The sequence below is a fragment of the Meriones unguiculatus genome, chromosome 10 (assembly GCF_030254825.1).
Source record: "Meriones unguiculatus strain TT.TT164.6M chromosome 10, Bangor_MerUng_6.1, whole genome shotgun sequence".
Taxonomy (NCBI): Eukaryota; Metazoa; Chordata; class Mammalia; order Rodentia; family Muridae; genus Meriones; species Meriones unguiculatus.
Window position 1 is genome coordinate 4,500,452 of NC_083358.1, and position 24,339 is coordinate 4,524,790.

General features: G+C 48.8%; 1 protein-coding gene across 1 annotated transcript in view; it reads left to right on the plus strand.

The window, feature by feature from the left end:
• Abcb10 (ATP binding cassette subfamily B member 10) overlaps window positions 1-23,383 on the plus strand; it is a 28,662-nt gene extending 5,279 nt beyond the window's left edge. Inside the window, exons 2-13 of the mRNA XM_021650114.2 lie at window positions 4,567-4,767; window positions 5,543-5,745; window positions 7,354-7,488; window positions 8,664-8,810; window positions 9,787-9,922; window positions 12,649-12,744; window positions 13,726-13,935; window positions 16,035-16,114; window positions 17,649-17,829; window positions 19,068-19,111; window positions 21,037-21,071; window positions 21,190-23,383. Of these exons, the coding sequence (XP_021505789.1) occupies window positions 4,567-4,767; window positions 5,543-5,745; window positions 7,354-7,488; window positions 8,664-8,810; window positions 9,787-9,922; window positions 12,649-12,744; window positions 13,726-13,935; window positions 16,035-16,114; window positions 17,649-17,829; window positions 19,068-19,111; window positions 21,037-21,071; window positions 21,190-21,421 (1,700 nt within the window). The 3' untranslated portion in view covers window positions 21,422-23,383. The remainder of the gene's footprint in view (window positions 1-4,566; window positions 4,768-5,542; window positions 5,746-7,353; window positions 7,489-8,663; window positions 8,811-9,786; window positions 9,923-12,648; window positions 12,745-13,725; window positions 13,936-16,034; window positions 16,115-17,648; window positions 17,830-19,067; window positions 19,112-21,036; window positions 21,072-21,189) is intronic.
• Window positions 23,384-24,339: the final 956 nt, after the last annotated feature.

A 24,339-nucleotide genomic window follows, 5' to 3' on the forward strand; every position in this document is an offset into this window, starting at 1 on the left:
CTGTCTTGAAAACAAAACAAAACAATAAAATAAAATAAATGTCTTAGGGTTTTGTTAATGTGAAGAGACACAGTGACCACCACAACTCTTATTTATTTGTTTTGGTTTTTCAGGACAGGGTTTCTCTGGCCTTGGCTGTCTTAGACTCACTTTGAAGACCAGGCTGACCTCAGAGATCCACCTGCCTCTCCCTCCCTGAGTGCTGGGATTACAGGTGTGCACCACCACGCCCAGCTACTGAAACTCTTATAAAAGCAAACATTTAATTGGGGCTGGTTTACAGTTCAGAGGTTTAGTCCATTATCATCATGGCAAGAAGCATGGCGGTGTGCGGGAAGAGATGGTGCTGGAGAAGGAGCTGAGAGTTCTACATCTGGATCCAAAGGCAACAGGAAGTTGTAGTTACATGCAGGCCAGGCTTGAGCTTCTGAGACCCAAATCCCGTCCTCTAGAACCGTACCTCATCCAAAGACACACTTTCTAATAGTGCCATTCCCTCTGGGCCATGGGGACCTTTTTTACTCTAATTACTACAACAAACAAATAAGGGCTGGAGAGATGGCTCAGCCCTGGCTGCCCCTGCAGAGGACCTGGGCTTGATTCCTAGTATCCCTGTGTGGCCCTCAAACATGCTACAGCCTCCCTCACCTCCAGTCTTGGAGGTCCAATGTGCATATAGCACATGTACACACATGCAGGCAAAATGTGCATACATGTAAAGTAAATCTTAAAGTTGTTTCTGAGTAATAAAAAGTAATGGATTCTACTGGGATGAGTTTGGACTTAGCTAAGTAGCCCCACCCACCTCCTTATTTTTTCGGACACTGTCTTGCTGTGTAACCTTGGAGAACCTGGAGCTGTCTAGGTGGACCAGGCTGGCCTGGAACTTGCCCCTCAAGTGCTTGAATTCCAGGTGAGCTCACCACTTCAGCTTTCCCCCTCATCTTTGCGTGGGTATCACTGCTGTGCAAGCCTGGCATTGGAGTTCACACCTATAATGCCAGCGGTTGAGAGGCAGGGGCAGCAGGCTTACTGTAAGCTCAAATCCAAACTGGTCTGTGTATCAGTTCCAGGCTAGCAAGACCAAGCCTCAAAATGAAAAAGAAGAGAAAGAAGGAAAGGGGGGAAAGGAAAGTGCTAGAGGGAGCCTTTAGGGAGGGTTTCAGTCAAAACGTCATCTCTGGTCCACTGGGGCTGGGCTGTGTGGAACCAGAGTCCGTCACTCTCCCTGCCCTGTCACTGTCCCTGGGGAGCACGCTGCTGTACATCAAAAGGAGGTTGCTTGTCCTGGTTATGTGATCCCCTTAGACTGAGATTATGGTTTGTGTGTTTTGTTTAAAGGCACGTATCTCAGGGAGGCCTCAAGCCCTACAGATAGCAGAGGACCACCTGGAGCTCTTGACACTCCTCCCTGTACCCCCCCCACCCAGTGCTGGGGTGGGACTGCAGGTGCACAGGTGTGACAACACACTCAGCTTGTCATTATGGGGGTTTCCCCTATTTTTCTCTGATTTTTTTTACTTACATTTGTTTTTTTATGCATGTGCACATATATGTATGTGCACCACATGTGTTCCTGGTTCCTGCAGAGATCAGAAAGGGCATTGGATCCTCTGGAACTGGATTATAGATGGTTGTGAGCCACCATGTGTGTGCTGGGAATTGAACCTGGGTCCTCGGCCAGAGCAAGTGCTCTTAACTGCTGAGTCAGTTCTTCAGCCCCTGATTCATTTATCTTTTTTCACTTTTGATTATGAGTTTTGACAGCCAGCAAGTGAGCTCCCTGAGTGGCCAGGTCTGGCCTTCCCTGTTGAGCTGGCAAAGGACTTTGCCCTGGTAAGGCACTTTACTGCCTCCCTTGCCAAAGTCCAGGGTGCTCCTTCATTCACTCAGCAGGTATTGACTGAGCTCTGCCGTGTGCTGTAGGCGAGGGTGCTGAGGTCACAGCAGCCAGTGAGCCAGTGACACATTTGGGTTGCCGGCAGGGAAAGGAGGAGACAGAGGAAGGGCAGGAGGCAGGGTCAGGTGTCTTCATTGTAAGCGAGGCTCCGAGGCTCCGGAGCTGGCCCTCCAAAGAGGTGATGTTGGAAAAGAAGGACTACTGCTATGGCCTGAAGGAGGAGATGGCTCATAGATTAAGAGCACTGTCTCCTCTTCAAGAGGTCCTGAGTTCAATTCCCAGCAACCATGTGGTGGCTCATAGCCATCTGTACTGGGATCTGGTGCCTTCTTCTGGCAGGTGTATATGCAGATAGAGTACTCACATACATAAAATAAATACAATAAATGTAATGTTTCTTTTATTACATAATAAATAATTATCACATAATAAATGTAATGTTTATTTTATTACATAAAATAAATAAATCTTAGAAAACAAAACAAAACCAAGGACTATTGCCAGCTTAGAAGCCCCACCCCCATGCTCACTCCTTTGCTCTGCTCACTGGTCCACACTCTCTCAAGCCTAGAGTGATCTCTTTAGCTGAAGTGTGAGCCAGGGACTGTTTCCGGACTCACAGGCGGCGCTGCCAGAAGCCGGGAAGGCTCCTAAGAGGCTTGTCCCAAACCAGAGAAGCCAGAGGAGGCAGGTCGCCCCGTGCGCAGCCACAGCGCCACTTGGAGGAGGAGCCTGGCTGCCGCTTCTTGTTACTCTTCGGAAGTTCCGTGCTTGTTTAAAGTCCAAGCAAGGAAAAAAGAGGGAAACACCCCACAGATGCTAATTGTTGTCTAGGCCTTGTTTGTCTTGTGTGTCTTTCTCTGCTTTAGCTACTGGGGACTGACCCCAGGACTTCAGACCTGCTGGGCAAGTGCCCCGCCCCTTAGCTACACCCAAAGCCCTCTTTACTGAGACAGAGCCTGGTTTCCTCGCCTGGTCCTGAACTCACTCTGTAACTGAGTTACTTGTGAACTTGTGGTCCTCCTGCCCCTCCTCCTGGATGTCACCCCAGTGTCGCCAGGCCCAGTTCCCACGGTACACCGTGCTGACTTGCTCCAGGCATATAACCAGAGAGTTACCTCATTCCTTTCGCTGGTGGCCCAGTGTTTATGAGTTATCTATAGTAGGTGCAGCGTGCCCTAGTTAGATGGATGTTTAAGATAGGAGTTTTTGGGCTGGGGTTCAATTCCCAGCAACCACATGGTGGCTCACAACCTCTAAGATGAGATCTGGTGCCCTCTTCTGATGGGCACGTGTACATGCAGGAAGAGCACTATCCATGATAAATAAACTTTTTGAAAAATGGAGATTAAGAAAAAAAAAAAGATATTTTTTTCTGATGTAAGCTGTAACTCCACATCCTTGGATTTCTTTTCCCATACTCCATATGGAAGTGTGTAAATGAAATTCTCAGAAATCCACTGCTATCATGTATGATCTTACCTGTTGCTGGTATGAACTCACTCCTTGATCAGAGCAATGTGTGTTCCCACTGGTGTGAAAGCCTCCTTCCCACAGCTTCACCCTCATTGTGAGCACATAATCCTTGTCAGTCTCACAAGGAAAAAAAATTGGCTGTCCTGTGATTTTAGATTCCTTTAGTATGGGTATAGTTGTCTTTGATGTGCATTCTTTCTAAGTGGATTTTCTTAGAATTTTTGTTGTTTGTTTTAGCCAACTATGTAGTGCTGGCTACCTTGAAACTTGCTGTGTAGAACAAGCTGGCTTTGGCATCAGAGATCTGCCTTTGTCTCTCAAGTGCTAGGAGTATAGGCATTCATCACCACATCCGGCTAGAACTTTTTTTTTCTCCCCCTGAGACGGGCTTTCTCTGTGTAGCCTTGGCTGTCCTGGACTTGCTTTGTAGACCAGGCTGGCCTCGAACTCACTGAGATCTGCCTGCCTCTGCCTCCCAGAGTGCTGGGATTACATGCATGTACCACCGCACCTGGCCTGGCTTTTTAATAAGCCTCTGTCCCCCTTATCTTTTGTTTAGTTACAGGACAGTTGTTTTCCTGGTTACTGTTTTTTCTTGCTTTATTCCCCACAGCAATAATTGCTTCTGTAGAGAGCTTTGAAGTACTGAGCATAGTCAAGAGCATCAAGCCACTTACCTATAATCCCAGCATTCAAGAAGCTGAGCTGGTCTCAACAGCAGCTAGTTCAAGGCCAACCTGAGCTATGTAGTGAGTTATCCTGGGCTTCAGAGTTAGACCTTACTTCAAAAAAGCTTCCCCTTCCTCATTAAAGATAACTTTCCCTGGATAGTTCTGACCATCAAACTAAGGTGTAGTGAGATGCCAAGGAGTAACAGCATGTAGCACAAATTCAGGAGGAGCAGGATCCAAAATGACTATGAAGACCATAGGAGGAAGGCCAGACAGAGGGCCGTTGCTGTCCTCAGGGACTCCCAGCAGGGAAGGAACGCAGGAGCCTGAACATCCTTTTGTCAGCTGAGCACCCCATTCCCTCACAGCCATGCTTCTTGTTCTTAGCCTGAAGCCATCGGTCCTTCCTGTAGTGCAGCCCCTTGATGGCAGGGAAGGAGGCCAGTGTGGGTCTGCGCCCCGTGTGCTCAGTTGCTGCGCTGTGCTGCTGTGTGAGTCAGTGTCGCTCCTGTCTTCCAGCCGCTGTTGGCTTTCTTGCTGTGTCCAGCGTCATCACCATGTCTGCCCCTTTCTTCCTGGGGAAGATCATTGATGTCATCTACACCAACCCAGGCCAGGACTATGGCGACAGTCTGACTCGCCTCTGCGCTGGACTCACGTGTGTGTTCCTCTGTGGTGCTGCTGCGAACGCCGTTCGTGTCTACCTCATGCAGTCTTCAGGTCAGTCTCACCGGGACAGAGGACCTGGGGTAGTGTCAGGGCCTCCCGTGTCCCTGCCCCAGGCCCCGTCTCTGCCTCGTACTGCATTCAGATCTCACCAGGAAGCCATTATGGTCATCCAGTACACGCCATACTTTGCTGTGGTCAGGCGTGAGCAGGCAGCAGAAGCAAGAGCCGTGTCTTGGTGCCATTGTGTAGCCACTGGGGTGGGAACTTCAACAGGCAGGGAGCCACTCCGGCACTGGCGGCTCAGGGCTGCATCCCATGTCTGCCTGGCTAGGAAGATGGTCTCCGGGTGATTAACCCTCTCCTGCCATTGCAAAGTGCATTCGTGTAAGAGCCGCTGGTCATGAGCAGATTGGCGCTCCGGGCATATGATGCTTTTCACATGTCAAGGACCACGTTACCTTTAAGAAATGTAAGAGGAATATTACTTATTCTTGTGCTGTGTTCACTCACACATGCAGGCATGCATGCACATGTGGTGAGCTCAGAGGAAAGTGTGGGGTTCCAGGTTCCACCTGATGACTTAGATCATCAGGTTTGCAAACGAGGACCTTTACCTGCTGAATCATCTTGCCGGCCATTGTCACCTCTATCACCGTATCCTTCTACCCATGGCTGCCGTTACGTGCCAGGGCCTGTGGGAGTCCATCTCATGCCAGTTTCCACGGAGTCGACATGTCAGTCTACAAACCGGCTTTGACAACAGGCTTAATGAACTGCTAACGCATGTCAAGCAGCTGCTTTCACCGCTGTTGTGTTTCCTTCATAGGTCAGAACATTGTGAACCGGCTGCGCACCTCACTCTTCTCCTCTCTTCTAAGGCAAGAGGTCGCTTTCTTTGACAAGACCCGCACAGGCGAGCTGATTAACCGCCTCTCCTCGGACACTGCACTCCTGGGGCGCTCGGTGACGGAGAACCTCTCTGATGGACTGAGGGCTGGGGCCCAGGCCTCGGTTGGCGTTGGCATGATGGTATGTCAGCCTCTTCCACTTGGTGCTTTCTGTCCGGGCTCTCAGGAGCAGTTGAGCATGAGGGGCTTTAGATGTTATTTTGTAAGCATGTAAAATCAAGAACTTGCCCCGGACTGTAGAGGCAGAGGGCCCATCTCCCAGCCTGGCCTGTTCGCATTATCTGGAGAAAGGCTTTTCCTGGCGGTTTCTAAGACCAGGGTGTGAAGACAGCAAGAATGCAGGCCAATTGCGTCTTTGCAAACCTCGTGTCACATTTGGGGTGTAGACCTCATCTTCTGGGCCCCTGCAAGGTGGCCTGTGCACCACAAATGTCTTATCTCTGGTGGCTCAGCCCATCTCAGCTCCCTCTCCAGGTAGCATTGGTGTTCCAGCCAGCCCTGCTGGCTTGAGTAACTTGTGAGTGTGATCTTAATGATCTCGGGATAAGGTCAAAAGGCAGAAGGAGTGCTAGGGTTGTAATTCAGTTGGCAAAGTACTTTCCCATCATGCACCGAGCCCTGGCTTCAGTCTCCAGTGCTGCATAAAACTGGGCATGGTGGCATATGCCTGTAGCACCAGAACTCAGTACACTGAGGCAGGAGAATCAGCAGTTGAAGGTCGTTCTTGGCTACACAAGCTAGTGTGAAGCTAGCCTGGGTTATATGAACCTGTTAAAAAACAAAGACCAAAAACCAAGCCAAAGCAAAGGGCAGAATTTAAAAAGTCTTGCCAGTTCCTGAGCAAAACTATGATTTGAGAGCAAGAAATAGCAATAGTAGAAGAAATAAAAATAGGAATGAGCAATTACTCAGTCCTATTTTACACTGCAGTCTTCAGGGTTGCCACGCCCCTTAGGAGACCTCTGCCTTCCTCGTCAGTTTCTGTGCAGCCGAGGTTTGGCAGGTTTTGAAGAATCACTAGCACCTTGCACATTGCAAGAACTGGGGGAGTCTAGCTGCTAATTCAAGAAGCTTCTTGTTCTTTGAGCCACTGTTGTGGTTAAACTGACCCAAGCTGGTCCCTGGGCTCTAGGCTGCTGAGCCTTGACCAGCTGCCCGCCCCATCCTGTGGCAGTTGCCTTCAGAGCCCTGTTTCAGTTCCCTAGGAATTGCAGCGCTTTGGTGACTTCTCTGACCAAGGGGGATCATTCCTGAACTTAGAACTCACCAATGCTGAGCACAGCAGGCCTCACTCCACTGCCCCTCCCTCCGAACCTCCTGACATGGTCTGACACGCTAGAACATACTAGAACTGGCCAGAGGATATGCTGGACACATCCTTTCTCCAGCAGGGAGGCGCAGTTCTCCATGGTAGTGTGCCAAACCCCGCTTTTTGTGGTTTTGAGGCAGGGTCTCACTGTGTAGGCCTGTTTGGCCTGGAACTCACTGTGTAGACCAGGCTGACCTCTAACTCAGAGGTCCCCTGCCTCTGCCTCCTGAGTACTGGGATTAAAGGTGTGCACCACCATGCCTGGCTTTGATGATGGTTTTTGTAAGGATCAAAGAGCCAGAAAATTCTAACCCAGATAAGAGGCGTGGCTTGGAGACAGTGTCTTCCGGCTGCACACTGTAGGCTCAGGGTGCCTTGCCGCTTCAAGGAGCAGATGCTCTTGACTTTTGTTCTTCACAGTTTTTTGTGTCACCCAGTCTGGCCACCTTTGTTCTGGGCGTGGTGCCTCCGATCTCTGTCCTCGCCGTGATTTACGGGCGATATCTACGAAAACTGTCAAAAGCCACGCAGGACTCTCTGGCACAAGCCACACAGGTACTGACCTCCCGTGTGTGTGTTACCTGGGTGTGAGGCCGGGGCCACAGGCAGAGTGCATGATGTGCAATCTGTGCTCCTTTTCAGCGCCAGTTGGAAACCAGGGAAAGAAACACAGTGTCTTCCCTTTCTCCCAGTGCTGACCAAAGTGTAGAGGCAGAGTGCTCCCCACCTGGCCGCTTACCCCAGAGTGCAGCCAACCTGCTGTTTTCCAGGCCAGCCTGCAACTCGCTGTCTAGCCAAGGCTGGCCTCACATTCATGGTAATCCTCCTGCTTCAGCCTCCCAAGTTCTACTGTTACAGTTGTGAGCCCCCACACCTGGTTTGTATCAGTTTCTCACTGTTCTCTATCACTGCTCCTGGTAAGATAAAAAGCTAATATGACCGGGTGTGGTGGGATACACCTGTACGCCCAGCATTTGGAGCCTGAGGCAGGATGATCATGAATCTAGCCTAAACCTTATTTTTTTTTTTTTTAACAAAAGACAAAAAGAAAATCAATTGAAAGCTGTTGTGCTTTGGGAAAAGTTGGCACTGTGTCCTTCACTAAGCCAGTAAAGCAGGCTGAGGCAGTGTCTTCTAAAAGAGATTTTAAATTACATATGTACGGATGAGGGGGTGTATACAAGAATGCAGTTACCCACAGAGGCCAGAAGAGGGCTTTTGGTGCCCTGAAGCTGGAGCTACAGGCAGAGGTTGATAAGCTTAGGCTTAGCTCCTCAGCGAGAATAGTGAACACCCTTAGCTGGCTGTGCCATCTCTTCAGCCCTGCCGGTTACATTTTTCTGACAGCACAATGGATTCGATGGATTCTTTTTGCTTTCTGCTCTGAGATCTTCCCTGGCTGTGCTTCCCATATAGCCGTCCATTGGCAGCATCATGAATAAGAACCACATTTTCATTTTGCTGTCAATTGCAATTGAACACTCCTCCCTTTGCTCTGTGTGTGTGTGTTGTTGTGTGAGTGTTTTGCCTGCATGTGTGTCTGTGCCCTGTATGCAGGCTTAGTCCCCATGGGGGAAAGAAGGCATCGGATCCGATAGAACTGGAGTTACAGATGGTTGTGAGCCCATGTGGATGCTGGGAACTAAACCTAGATCCTCTGCCAGAGCAACAAGTGTTTGTAACTGCTAAGCCATCTTCCCAGCGCTCACCATGTGTTTGAAACCTCACAGTTAGCTGAGGAGCGAATTGGAAACATCAGAACCATCCGAGCTTTCGGGAAGGAGGTGACGGAGGTGGAAAAGTACAGTGGCCACGTGGACCAGTTGCTGCAGCTGGCACGGAAGGAGGCCTTCGCTCGAGCTGGCTTCTTTGGAGCAGTGAGTAGATCATTTCGGACAGTGAAATCACAAGAGATTTTCATTCTGTGACTCCTCTTAACAGTAGAGATGATGTTATTTCAGCCCTAAGAATGACGTGGACTTCAAGCTATTGTTATGGAAGAAGAAAAAAACAAGAAAGTAGAACCAGAGACAAGTCATGTGTGTGAGCTCAGGTGTTGTCCCCAGTGTGTGGCCGGGAGTGCTGAGAGCCACTAACACTGAGTAGCTGTGCTCTGGGCACCTCAGGGCTGGCCCACAACAAATGTACACGCGGGCCTCTGGGTCTTCAGGTTAACCTCACTGGGCTAGCCCTGTTAGAGCTTATTTATACTTTCTAGAAGAAAGTGTAAGAAACTGGTCATAAAGTACCCAGAAACCCTGGATAGAAAACCACGGTGTGTGCTGAGCATACCCAGAAGCCTGGTCTACGCAGTGAGTTCTGGGGTAGCCAGGACTAGACAGTGAGACTGTCAAACACAGACAAACAAACAAACAAACAAAAACAAAAAGAAAACGGAAACATTTCCGTCTAGACTGGGAAGAACCTCGAAGGCTGTTTAGTGGATTTCAAAGGAGCAGTGCAGAGGTCTCACCAGGGACCTGCAGCATACACACACACGCACACACGCACACACGCACACACGCACGCGCACATACACATGGGAGCGGAGCTCAGGCAGCAAGCCTGGGGCTCCATGTGGAGGACGTCTCCTCTGGGGCGTGGGCAGACTAGGGAGGCTCAGGGTCACCATGTTCTTTAACAGGCTGAGTGGATTGGGGGGAACAGCCCTAGAGGCGATGGCCTCTAAGGTTTTGTGGGGAGGCAAGTATTTTTTTCACTGTGCCAAATATTGCAAAGTTTTTTTTTATGAGAAATCTTATGTATTAAAAAGGAGCCAGAGGCCTAATTTATGCCATTGTGTCCTGAGAGGCCTCTGGTCCCACTGACCTCTCTGTTTTCTTCCTCCTATAGACAGGGCTCTCGGGAAACCTGATTGTGCTGTCTGTCCTGTACAAGGGAGGCCTGCTGATGGGCAGCGCCTCCATGACCGTGGGCGAGCTTTCTTCCTTCCTCATGTACGCTTTCTGGGTTGGACTGAGCATCGGAGGTATAGCATGTCAACAGGCTTTGAGGGTACACATTGCCAAATGGGCCCCACCAAGCAGGCACACGTACTGTGCCATTCCCTGAAGCCCTGAAGCAAGGCTGAAGTTAGGTGAACGGGTGAGCAGGCTCCCTGTTGGGGAATTTGGGGCCCTCGTGTCCTTTCATGGTGCAGGACCATTGGGAGCTGTGTTTCCCAGCCTCCTGTCACAGCCTGTTCCCAAGGGAGACCAGGATGGGTGGCAGGAGTGATGGAGACCCCGAACCCGATGGTGAGACTTTCACCTCTCACATTTTGTTGCCTTAAGAACCTTAAACTGTCTATCCTCTTTCTTCTCGCTCCTCAGAAGTAATGAGAAGTTTTTGTCATGTTTGTCTTGTTCTTTGACAGTTTCGTACCATGTACCTAATACATTCTGGCTCTTCCTCACCCTCTCTTCTCTCCCTTCCAGCCCCATCAGTCCTCTTCTCCACAAATCTCTTCCTCGAGCTCATGATTTTTTGTTGTGTTTTGTGTCACACTGAGCTTCCCTGGACTGTTGGTATGACTGGGTAGTAGTGGGTAACTCTAGCTGAGGGCAGTGACCCCCCCCTTCCCAGCCTCGGGGGTAGGACCCTGGAGACCTCTCTCTCATCATTGCAGGGCCGGTCTCCTGCAGGCCGAGTGTCTGTGCCTACTTTTCCTGTGAGTCATGACTGCAGTGGCTTGAGGTGCCTAGATGCAGCATTTGACAGCCCTTACTCCTATCTTCTTGCTCTGACGTCCTTTGACCACTCTTTGGCGAATGTTCCTGAGCCTTAGTGGAGGTGACCTAAAAACCCTGCTCAGGGCTGAGCTCTCAGCTGATCGCTCACTGAGTTTAAGCATCACGGCTGAGTTTCATCTCTGTTCACCACAAGGGCAGGCTTCTCTGGGAAAAGATGAGAGTAGCATTTGAACTACACATACATTTTTGATAAATAAAAATATCTAGTGAGGTTTTTATTTATTTATCTAGTTTTATTATGTAGCACAGGCTGGCTTTGAAATCTGTCCTCCTGCCTCAGTCTCCTGAGTACTGGAGGTGAAGGTCACCACACCCAGCTTTGGACTCCATCCATCCATCCATCCATCCATCCATCCTTCCATCCATCTATCATCTGTCTGTCTGTCTATCTATCTGTGTTTAAGACAAGCTCTCTGCATAGTCTTTGCTGTCCTGGAGGCTGACCTGGAACTTAGAGACCTTAGAATTCTTTAAAAGCAACACTGTTGCGTTTACAGTGACTGCCCCTGCGCAGTTTCAGACAGTCATCTGGTTACCATGTGGTCCATTTGTTACACAGTTGCATAGCCTACATTGACACGTTGTTAACAGCCAAAGTTAACATTAGGGTTAGCTCTTGGTGACCATACATTGTGTGAATTGGACAAATGTATAGTATCCTAAATTCACCATTATAATATCATAAAGGAATTGCTGTTATTTGTTGTTATAAATAATGATGAAAATCCCAACCATTCTATTTTACCAATAAAGACTCAGGAGCCGGACGCTGGGGTGAAGTCCTGCAAGCTAAGAGAGGCAGAGACAGCACCCAGCTGACCTTCCTTCTCAGCTCAGGTCCAGATGGAAGAAAACCCAAAAGGCTCACTAGCTCAGCTGACAGCCTAGGAGGAAAAGGCCAAAAACCCAAGGCTGAAGTCTTGCTAGTTCAAAGCCCCCAAAAGCCAGGGAGCTGAAGCCTAAGCTAAAGCCAGAGCTTGAGCTGCTAAAGGTTTCTCCTCCACGCTGTCTTAAATGCCTCTCAACTCAAAGTCCCTCTGATTCTTCGATCCCTGTCAGCTGGTTCTTGCTCTGCCTTTTGACTTAGGTTTAACTATTAAATCCTGTGTACAGAGAGCTCTTGGATTAAAGGTGTGTACTAGGGCTGACTGAACAGACCATAATCACCTGTTTACAATAAACAGAAAGTTCTTGGATTCTGATAGGGCTCAACCACACCGAACAAGAAATGGGGTTTTACATTCGAAGTTTTGGGGATCACAGTGGGGTCAGATATCTGCAACAGTTGTTGCCCTGGGTAGTTCCGCTTCTACCTGTTCTGTCTCCCTCTCTGGGCATCCACGGACCTCTTCTACTATCCACACAGTTTTGAGGTTTTCAAGTGTCATGGAATCAGTAAAGCATGCAGCCTTGCCAGGCAGTGGTGGTGCACACCTTCATTTCCAGCACCCAGGAGGCAGGGGCAGGTGGATCTCTACAAGTTTGAGGCCAGCCTGGTCTACAAAGTGAGTTCCAGGACAGCCAAGGCTACATAGTGAAACCCCGTCTCAAAAAAACAAACAGAACACACACACACAAACATGCAGCCTTTTCTGGCTGGCTTCTTTCACTTATTAATGCACATTTAAGGTTTTCCTGTCTCCTTGGCCTAATAGTCCTTGTAGACTCTTGTAGAATTCCGGTTCACATGGGGTAGCCCTTGCTGCACTTGTTGTGATGTCTGAGGAGAAAGTTTCCTTGCGGTAATGTGACTTGGCACTGGTGAGCAGCGTGGTCACTTGCTTCCAAGTTTCCTTTTCCCGAGAGCAATCTGTGAGCACTGAGAAAGAGAAGCTGCAGCCAGGGGAAGGGTGGCTGGGAGGAGCGGCTGCTCTAGCCAGAGTAGCAGCTTTCACTGATGGCTGCAGGAGAGGGGGACTGTGGCCCTTCCTGTCAGCTGATGGTAGACTTCTCTTTTCCTCAGGTCTGAGTTCATTCTACTCCGAGCTGATGAAAGGCCTGGGTGCCGGTGGGCGGCTCTGGGAGCTGTTGGAGAGACAGCCACGGCTGCCATTTAATGGTGGGTCTGAGGTGGGGCTGTGCCTTGCTGGGTTTAATAAGGCAAGCTGTGGGTTAGAACAGCATTCCACCCTCCTCAGAGACTGCCAGGAGGTGGCTCTTGCCGCAGGCAGGGAGCAGGTCAGGATCCCAGGGACAGTAGTGGGGACAGTTCAGGGTATGTCCTGGAAATGTGGGGTTGATGACATGGCGTGCTGCTCATGGCCTGCAGCCAGTCATTACCACCAGGGCCAGAGAGCAGTGAGCAGGCCTAGTGTGAATAGCACATCCAGATGGCCTTCTAGAATCTTCCTCAGTGAGTCTGACTTTTGTAAGAGGTTGGGGGAGGGGTAGCTGAAAGGCTATCCATTTCTTGGCATTCTTGCTGGTATTCGGTGGCAAGGACCATCTCCTTCTCTGTCATCAGTTTTCCTTAGGCCACGGGCCTAGAGCAGCTGCAGGAGATACGGGAGGAGTAGTAGCAACACTTAGCACTCGGGGATGCTGCATGTTGCCGGGTGCTTGCCATGCAGTGAGCTTGGTGCTGCTCAGAATGAAAGCTACGGCATGAAATGCAGTGGTAGGCGGATGTGTAATCCGTATCCAGCCGAAGTCACACCGGGGCCAGGTAAACCTTTGACAGTCCTTATCCTCATGGCTGCCATGTGTCCCCATCCCTGCGCTCAGAATGTTTATTTGGCGATGGAGACCCCTGCACAGAAGCTGCCCGTGTGCAGCGGCCCTGAGGAGACTCACTGAGTTGAAACCGGACTTCCAGGGCTGGAGCGTGCACGCCTGGGGAGTCCTCCTAAGAGGCGACACCTCGGGTGTGTAAAGTCATTATCCTATGCCAGAGGCTGGCAGCTGGGCCCGCTCCTCATAGCACCCTCCAGGATGGAGCGTCCTGGGACAGGACCGTCTCCACGTCACACAGCCAAGGGAGCCATGCCGTGCCAGGAGCTCACGATTGCTTTAGCTTTCTGTAATCCCTCTTGTGTTTCAGAGGGGACTGTGTTGGGTGAGAAGAGCTTCCAGGGTGCCCTGGAGTTCAGAAATGTGCACTTTGCGTACCCTGCTCGCCCAGAGGTGTCCGTGTTCCAGGATTTCAGTCTTTCCATCCCTTCTGGATCTGTCACGGCACTGGTTGGCCCCAGTGGTTCTGGAAAGTCCACCGTGATCTCACTGCTGCTGCGCTTATATGACCCAGACTCTGGTAGGTGACCCTGTGACAGTCATCCCCACGCTGTGTCCCCTCCTGTTACCTGCTCCCACCCCATGCCCAGGAGTGACCACCCTTTCAGTGCAGAGCTCTGATTTCCACGCTCACGACACCCCACTATGTTCCTGCTGTGGGAGAGGGTAAGCAGACTGTCCAGCAGTCCCCAGTGAATGCCTTCAGGTGCCAGCAGCTGAGGGTGCTGTGGAGTGTCACATACCCACACTGACACGCTGCTCTGCCATGTGCAGAGGTAGCAATTGTGAGGAATGCACGAGGCCTTCTGCCTCCAGGCTGTTCCTCGGCTGTTGTTTGAGACAGGGTCTTCTTTGGAGCTCTGGTTGGCTTAGAACTCACCATTTCGATGAGGTTCACCGCAAACTTGTGGCAATCCTCCTGCGCCTGCCTCCTGAGTGGTGGGATTCCAAGCATGGACTAGCATGTCCACTTCCTTGGTTGTTGTAGACAGAATAACTGGTGACTGGGTCCACTTCTGCGTGCTGATGCTGCCAGCATTGTTCTGAGCTGGCAGGTCTTTCCCCCGACCCTCTTCCTACCTTTGCTTTTGAAACATGTTCCCAATAAGTTTTGCAGGCTGACTTTGAACTTGTGCCCTTCTGCCTCAGCTTTCTGAGTAGCTGGCATTACAGGCACGCATCTGTCATTTGATTTTAATCTATTGTGCACTTGACTGAATTCAGGTCCTAACATCTACCACAGTCCCTTTCCTTCACGAGCAATCTCACAAGCCCAGATCATCAGCATCTTCCTCCTCCTCCTCCTCCTTTCTTCCTCTTCCTCTTTTTCTTCCTCTTCCCCCGCCTTTCTTTTTTTCTTCCTCCTCCTCTTTCCTCTTCTTTTGACACAGGGTCTTATTATATAGCCCTGGCTAGCTTGTAACTCATAGGGATCTACCTGGATCTCTCTCCCCAAGGGTCGGGATCAAAGGCATGTACCACCACGCCTGGCTATGTTTTCACTTGGATTATACTCCCCTTTAAGAGCAAAAGTATGTTGTTTTATATCTTTGTCCCATTTCCTGCTAGAGCAGATGATCAGTACGTGATTTTTTTTTTTTTCAATGCAGTTTATTCAGGAACATTGAACAATCCTCGGACCCCGGGGAAAGCCAGCCCACAGCTTAAATAGCCTCTGGGTAGCCAACCCAGGCGTGCCACGGGGGCAATGCAGATAGGTCCACATACATGGAAGCAAGCCAGAGTTTTGGATTTAGAGAACAAGTGTGAGGCTGTCTCATTTATTCTTGGGATATATGTGCATGTGTCCTGTCCCACAGTATTGGATGGGGCCGCTGAAGAGGCTCCAGTTTAAACTTGCGGAACCCTTGTAGACCTTCAGCCCTGGGCCAGGCCTTCATGGTCTCTTCTGACACTGGCATTATCAGGAGACTTTAGAGTCAGGAGGCCTCCCTCAGAACTTCTAGGCAGTGCATGCTGTTTGCTCGTGTCTCACACAGTCCTTGGAATCAAGGCTCAGCGTGAGGCATCAGGTTCACGGAACAGCATCGTCGCCAGGGAGCACAGCTGCCACACCTCCAGACTTGAAAAGGTGGGCTGGTTGAGCTCGCCCTGCACTAGGGGAGGCCTGGCCTCGGCCTTCCGGAAGACCTCCTCTTGCTCTGAAAGTCCCAGCCCAGTTGTTTTTAGGTTCCATGTGGACACTAGGGAAGTTGGCGTTTTAGTGGTTGGGGCGGAACCCAGCCCCTTGTGTATGCTAGATGAGTACTTCACCACCAGCCGCACTCCAAGCCCTCACTGTATAATTAGTCTTTAAAAACTGCCTGGGAGTTGGGGGTGTGGATCAACTGGTTACTGCCTGTTCAGTGTGCATAAAAATCTGGATTTGATTTCTGATATGGCATTAGGAGGGGTCAAATAGCGCCACACTCCGATAACCCCAGGTAGGTAGAGGAAGGAGGATCACACATGCAAGGTCTCCTGGGCTATGATAGACGACATGATATCCTGTCTCAGAAAGAGAGAGAGAATGGATCTGGAATTTTCCCAGTGGGTTCTTTTAGAGTTCACCTTGGTTATCAGCCTTGACCTGCAGTGACCCCTGCCCTCTCCCAACAGGAACAGTCAGCCTTGATGGCCATGATATCCGACAGCTAAACCCCATCTGGCTGAGATCCAAGATTGGGACAGTAAGTCAGGTAAGAAGATAGGGGATGGGCAGGTTCTCCCAGATGGATCATACCCACCCCCCACTCAAAACATGTCACCAGTGGACACGCTGACTTTTCTCTGAGGTCTGAGACTGCTGTTTCTTTACAGCGTGGAGGGTCTGAAGAAAGGAGTCACAGAAGCTATTAGTGTTGTTCCCAGTTCCTGTGGTCCATGGCCATGGGGCCCAAGTGTTGCTCCTTTGCATGGCGCTACAGAACTGTATCACTGCATGCTTTCTCTTACTGTTGTGCACCTGTGATCGCACTCCTGCCCCTGCCTCTGCACTCTGATGGAGACTCCTCCTGCTCTAGCTGGATGGATGGTGTGGTCATGGTCCTGACCAGACCTCCGCAGTGTGTGTCATGAGGGCAGAGGAGACTAGACACCGCTGTGCTTCACGGGGCTCTGGCAGGATGCTGCGGGGTCTGGCTGTGTGTCAGAGTGCAATGAGTAGATGTGGGCCTTTGTTTGTGGTGGAAGTGCTGATGGTTATTAATGTTTATTATTGATTTATCTTTTAGTTAAGCATCGGCTATTCCTAAACAGCTGTATGCCCAAATCACCACACAGAGACTGGGATTTGTCAAATTAACCCGGAGCACAATGCTGGGAACGGTACTCACCCTAAACCTCCGAGCCCGCATGGCTTCCTGCCATGCAGAATCACCCAGTACACTTGCTTTGAGTCATGTCTTAGGTCCGGTTCATCTCTCCACGTGGTTCCAAGACCTCTCCTGCAGATTGTCCTCCTGCTTCGTCCTTCTTCCTTCACTGGACCGGGATGTTTCACCCTATCCACTCCATTGCTCAGCATTGTGGCTGGTTGTTTTAATTGACAATATAGAGAACAAATGGTGGCATGTTTACACAAACTTGAGACAGGTGATGCTTAGAATAAGCATCACAATGCAGTGTCTGGATTAAAACCAGATAGTGGGGTAGGGAAATCAGCATTTGAATGAACAAGAGTAAATTGTATACATTCCAAAAGAATATTATGCCAACATGGAAGGTAGACAGTCAGACTAGAGTCTTCCAGGCTTTGCCAGCCCTAGGGGAGGAGCTGAGATTTACAAGGTTGTCATGGGCTGGCGATTATGGGCCCCCATCTTGCCATCTCCTTCCCACAGTGCATCGAAGACAACAGATGAGGCTGGTCTTGGTGGTGGTAAACTGGGACCACTTCTTAAATTGCATTATTTATGGGGGCATGGTGTGCATGTGGAGGTCAGGTGACCACTTATGGCAGTTGCTTCTCTCCTTGCGCTGTAGGTGCTGGGGCTTGAACTCATTGAACTCAGGTTGTCAGGCTTGACAGCAAACACCTCCTGAGTCATTTGCTGGCCCCTAAGCTGGAACTTCTAAAGTCAGCCGGGGAGGTCATAAGCCAGCACCTCCAGGCAGTCCTGTTCCGGGAAGTGTGTGCAGCCCTTGCCTGAGGCCTGTCTTCAGCTCCGTGGTGCCCATGGTGCCTGCCGGGTGTCAGCTGGTTTCTGACACACACTGCCTTTCCAATTGCAGGAGCCTGTCCTGTTTTCCTGCTCTATCGCGGAGAACATCGCCTATGGTGCGGCTGGCCTGTCCTCAGTCACAGCCCAGCAGGTGGAGAGGGCAGCAGAAGTGGCCAATGCAGCTGAGTTCATCCGGAGCTTCCCCCAGGGCTTCAACACTGTGGTTGGGGAGAAGGGCATCCTCCTGTCTGGTACGTGGCACAAACATTTCTCTCGTTGGCCCACTCCTGTCAGTGTGACAGCAGCACTCGCCCCCAGAAGTTCCCAAGTGGTTCCCAGTGCTCTGTCATTTATTGATGAGGTTTTCCTCTTTGTGGCTTAGGAAATTTACCTCATCCTTTCAGAAAGGGTGTGTTCCCTTCACTTTCTATCCAAAACCCTCCTCAGGACTGCTGCTGAGTACTGCATGATGACAGCAAGCCTTCGCTTCTATCTGAGGAAATATGTGCTGGGCACCCTGATGCTATAGGGAACTAAAAGATTTGATGTAGGGGCTACAGCTGGGTTACAAAGTGAATGAACTGTAATTAACATAAAAAATAAAAATTTAATTTAGGGCTGGAGAGATGGCTCAGAGGATAAGAGCACTGATTGCTCTTCCCAAAGGTCCTGAGTTCAATTCCCAGCAACCACATGGTGGCTCACAACCATCTAAACATGAAATCTGGTTCCCTCTTCTGGCGTGCAGGTGTACATGCTAACACACATTGCATAAGTAATACATAAATAAATCTTTAAAAAATTTTAAATTTAAAAAAAGATTTGACAGGGAGGCAGATGATAAGAACCTGCCCAAGGAAAAGGAGATTGTCCCAAAGAAGCCCTGTGGAGAAAGCTGTTCTAGTCACTGTTCTAGTGCTGTGAAGAGACACCATGACCAAGGCAACTTTTATAAAAAGAAGGAATTTAATTAGGGGCAAGGAGACAGAACACCACAGGAAGGGAAGGCCTGAAGGCTGTGTGCCGATTTGGAGCAGGAGATGTGCCCCGAGCGTCACTGCTTCTTTTTGCTCCCCAGGAGTTTCAGGTTCCCTCAATGTGTTGTGGGGAATGCGTGAGCCATCTCTCCAGCCCCAACAGTATGTTTAAATTTAAATTTAAACATACTGTTGCTGTTATTTTTGCCAAGTGTAGTGGCACATTCCTTTAATCCCAGTACTGGAGAGACAGATGCAGGTGGATCTCTGTGAGTTTGAGGCCAGCCTGGTCTACAGAGCTAGTTCAGAACAGCCAGGGCTACACAGAGAAACCCTATCTTGAAAAGCCAAAAACAAAATAAAACAAATACACACACAAATCCCCCAAAACAAATTTCTATTGTTTTTAAAAAAAAGAAATAAAAGACGTTTCCTTCAAATTGTCGCTTGTCTTACTAGAAAATTTCCTAAGACTTTTTGTTAAGCTTGCCTTTTCTGTTTGTTTCCCTCAGGTGGGCAGAAACAGAGGATCGCAATAGCCAGAGCTCTGCTAAAGGTGAGAGAGCCGACAGTTCCCACTTTTTTTTGAGGAGGGCATATGTGTGTATATGAATGTATGTTTGTATGAATGTGTGTATGTATGCACGAATGCATGCATGTGTGTATGTATATATAAATGTATGTATAATATATATGGCTGCTGGTCCAGTAAAAAGGAAAGTTGGCAATTCTATCAAGAGCTTATATAGTCCAAGTATTTACCGTATTTGAGAAATTCTCAAGAGCCCAGTGTTAAAGGGGTGTCAAGAGTAGGGAAAAACTTAGCATATGGACCTTTTACCTAGAAGACTCAGCTGACTGGTTATTAGCAAAATGTCAGAGTGGTGCCAGTATGCAGTCGTCTAACCTTTGCTCGGTTCTGCTGAGGGGAAGATCAGACACCTCAGGCAGACAGGCTCCAGCCAGGAGCGGCAAGAACCTTAGTTAGAAACTGCCTCTGAGGAGGCGATGTCTTCCTTTGCTACTCTTCTCAGCACGCAGGTGATTGCTAACGGCATCATGGGAGCTCGCTTCAGTGTACTTCATCTTTTAGAATGTTCACATTTGTCTACATAGCCTTAACTCTCCACCCTGCTCAGACGCCACGGGGCACTTGCTATAGTTTTGCCTTTCTGGACAGTCCAGTGGAGCCAGACAATACACATCTCCACATCTGCTCATTGCTCTCAGTGATGTCTGAACTTCTGTGTGCTGTTGAGAGCCTCCTTTTCCTGATTAGGGGCAAGGAGACAGAACACCACAGGAAGGGAAGGCCTGAAGGCTGTGTGCCAATGTGGAGCAGATGTTCCCCGAGCATCACTGCTTCTTTTTGCTCCCCAGGAGTTTCAGGTTCCCTCATTGTGTTGTGGGTAATGCTTTTCCTGAGGCTGAATCAATGCTGTCTGTGCCTTGGTTGATTTAGAGGCGGGTACCTTTTATTTCTTACAGGTAGATTCTTCAGGGGAAAAAAAATCGAATTTGGTGTCTGTTGGTTTACTTTTACTTCTTCTGTGTTTTGCATTATTTTACTATTTTGAACTAAGCTGTTAAGAGGACTTGGGAGAGGGCTGGAGACTGCACTTGCTTGTTTCAGGTTCTCAGTTTCCTCACTGACACGCAGATAACAATGCTTTAAGTCACATCACATCTTGAGATACCAGTGACCGTGGCTTCAGCTGGAGCCGTCACCTCCATCACACACTCATGAAGATGGTAGGAGTGGCCTCTCTTTATAAGATGATGAGGATGAAGATTCAGTAATTTCCCATCCACATACAGTTCTGTGGCCTTGGTGCACTGGAGACAGGCTCCTCCTTCATGGGATGGTGACAGGCCATCCCTTCGCAGCTGTCCTCTTCCTGTCATCCTCTTCATCACCTCTAGGCCACTCTCTGCCTTTTGTCCTGGTGCCTACCTGAGCACTTCCTGTCTGACTGCCAGAGGCAATAACAGCACATCGCAGGACAGAACTCTATTCCTTCCGCCTTTGTTTTTATTTTTTTTTTCCCTAATGTGTATACATGTTTTGCCTACATGTATGTCTGTGCACCACACCTGTGTTGGGTGCCCAAGGAAGACAGAAGAGGGCATCAGCTTCTCTGGGGCTGGAGTTACAGAAGCTGTCCTGTGGGTTTTTTGAAGAGCAGCAGTTCTTAATCACCAAGCCATCTCTTTTTTCATCTGTTCCTTCTGTCTTTTAAAACTATAGTAGTTAGCTCTAAATGATTTGTTTTACATCTTATTTATTTACCTTGGGTCAGGGGTACACAAAGGTCAGTGAACAATTTGTGGGGGTCATTTGTCCTTCTAATGGTGTCAGATCTGGGAATCAAGTTCAGATTTTCAGGCTTGGTGGTAAGTGCCTTTACCTGCTGAACCATCTCACCATTCCTTCTTAGTGTCCAGAGCTTCATTCGCTAATAAATCACTTTTCTTTTTCAGAACCCCAAAATTCTTCTTCTTGATGAAGCAACCAGGTGAGTGTATCTCTCTGACATGCGTGATCATGTTAGTGCATCTGTGCTGGCAGGTGTCTCGGTGATGTGCGCAGCTCTGACATCTCTGCTTCCTCCTGTGTGACCTTGTCTGCTACAGTGCACTGGATGCTGAAAATGAGCACCTGGTACAGGAGGCACTTGACCGGCTGATGGAAGGACGAACGGTGTTGATCATAGCCCACCGCCTGTCCACCATCAAGAATGCCAACTTTGTTGCTGTCCTTGACCAAGGAAGAATCAGTGAACACGGGACACATGGAGAGCTGCTTTCGAAGCCCAATGGGCTTTACAGGAGACTCATGAACAAGCAAAGTTTCATGTCACTATAAGGAAGCAGAGCAGTTTCTGGAGTGGGCACTGATGCAGCCTGCAGTCCAGCTGTTGGGAAGCTGAAGCAGGGCTGTGCCAACTTCATCACATACACAGCAATACCCTGTCCAAAAACAAACAAAACCGAAGGCAGTTTCTGGTGGGTTGTCTGAGAGAGAGAAAACAGATCCTAGAGACTGTATGAAACCTGAGTCACACTTCAGTTACTTGAAATATGCCTGTTTCCACAAAGAATGTGTGATATTGTTTTAAGATGTTCCTGTCCTCTCAGACCTTCATTCAGTTTTAAGATTGTAACTTTCCATGTCTGACGTGCTGAGTTACTGCAGGTTTCGATTGTCTGTTAGCTCAGCACAGACCTCACTTCCTCTGCCTGCTGCAGAGTCAAGTTGTTCTCAGGTAACAACTTTAAAAGAGAGCCAGAAACTAAATGCCTCGCTGCTTTTAGCCAGGTTGCTAATCACTAGGGCACCTACCTGGGGCCGCTGAGGGAAAGTCCGCCTTGTCTGTTGATGTTTCTTCAGGTTTCAGAGTTTTGGAACACTACAGTCTGCAGCTGTCAGAATGTGCAGTGTTCTTCAGCACTTGGGCACGTGAGAGCCTGATGCATTTTGCCAAAGGAAGAAGTCCTATTCTGTAAGCTGGAGAGCTATTTTTTTATTCACTTCCTTGTTTTATGACTTCTTTTGAGAAGCAAGGTATGAATGACCAGGTATTATCAACAAAGGTGAATGAAAATGAATTTTACATTTGTCTGAAGCATGTATTTTGAAAAAAGAAACCTGTTTAAAATACTTAATGTTCGCATATATTGTAGTTTTGTATTTTAAATTTTCATTAATGAGGCTGATTCTGAATAATTTAATTCTCAGCCTTGAGTATGGTGGCTCTTTGGCCACAGTAGCAGAAGCAAGGTGATGAAAGGAGCACCATCCTTTGCAAAGTGTCGCAGTAAGACACATTGTCGTCCTGCTGCTGTGGTTCTAAGGCCTACCTCCAGAAGTCCACCTGCACTGATAAGTGTGACTACCCTGTCAAGCACAAGAGAAAGTATAACTGTGTGCCTAGGCTAAGAAATGAACACTGCTGTGGCTGGGGATATGAGGCACCTAAAAATTGCTTATTGTAGATTTAGACATGGATTCTGTGAAGGAACAACATAAACCCAAGAATGGAGTTGTTGGAGCATCCAGTTCATCTTGAAGATTCCAACAATCAGTCATGAAATAAATGTTCTGGTTTCAAAAACTAAGGGGTGGGGGAAAGAGAGAGAATGATGCTCACACCCCTGACCCTGGCACTTGGTAAGCCAAACCATTACATAGAGTTTGAAACCAGCCATGACGTGAGACCTTGTTTCAAAGAAATTTGAAGAGTTTGGAAGTCCTCCTGCTGGAACCTTCACATGGCAATGCCCTATAAAAGGAGAGAAGTGTCCTAGGCTTATAGTTTTAGTCACTGTTCTTACAACAATGCCAGCAGCCAATGAATTTGCACATTTTTTTTTGTATCAGTGCTACTGATTGGGTGTTGTCTCAACTTTTTAATTTTTTTAATGCTGGTTTTGTAGAGCCTGTGGCATAACTAGAGAGAGTTAAATGGGACACACCTGCCATGTCCATTTGCCTCTGGTCATTCTGGAAGAAACCTCTTCCTGAAAACCAGAGTATCACAGTTTACGATACACTCAGGAACCAGCTAATTAGTAAGACTGGCTCCATGAGTGAGTGTAGTGGTCTCTGAGTGAATAAGTAGCACATCTGTGACAATTATCTTTACCTGTCCATGTGGCTGTTCAGCTCCTTGCAGGGTTGTTCTCAGAAAAGAAAACCGCTGCAAATCAGGTCAGTGGGAAGCCCCTTTGCTCCGTGGAAGTGTTTAAAATTGTGAGTCATCACAATTTATTTCAGTATGTTTGTCTTTAACATTTTATATCAGATTAAAGTTTATAGTGAACCTAACCTGTGTTTGTTATGATGCTGAGGTTGAACCAAGGGCTCCACACATGCTAAGCGCTGACTTCTGTCCGTCTGTCTGGAATCACTTTTTAAAGTTTGATTGTTTTGTTTTTTTTCGAGACAGGGTTTCTCTATGTAAGCCTGGTTGTCCCAGAACTCAATCTGTAGACCAGGCTGTCCTTGAACTCAGACATCTACCTGCCTCTGCCTCTCTAGTGCTGGTTGATTAAAGGTGTACCCTCTCCAGCACATATTCAGTTTCTTAATAGTGTTTGCTATAGGAACTCAAAAACTTCACTAACAGGGCATATACAGAGTAGCGATAAACTCCATGCCTTTCCTCATCAGAGACTCTTAATGTCCTCACTTGCTATTTATTAATAACATCCAGTTCCACTACTATTCTTTGCCCCAGCGTGAGAACGGTGCTGTAGCCTTGAGAGGAGGCTCAGCAGTGTCTGCCTTCATAAAGCCTTAGTTTAGGAGGGGTGAGGCAGGTAAAAACCAGTAAAAAGAAATCTGCTGAAGTACTGTGGCTAGCTGTGTTTGGGGCTGCTTTGTTTCCAGCATGTGTACACATTACACATTCATGCTCTGGCAATCCCTTAGGTAGACCAATACGCAGGTACCATTTCCCCACTGAGGAAAGGAGCTTAGGCAAGCTGTGAAATGCTTTGTCACTTGTGCGAGTTTCTCAGTATTACAATATCATGACAACGGCAACCTAAGGGAGAAAAGTTCTCTGTGCCTCCGGCAGCAGACAACTGCAAGCTGCGACTGGGAAGCAAGAGCTGGGGCCCGAAAGAAAGCCCGGACATCGGAGGAAGGCCAAGCCTGCGGCCGACCTGAGCTACGGTGGGGAAAGCTATGCTGAGGGCAGCGTCCACGGCACCGTTACTTCCTCGGCCCCGCCCTCCGGGGCCTCCCTCACCAGTCCGCGCTCCCCGCGGAGGTTCAGC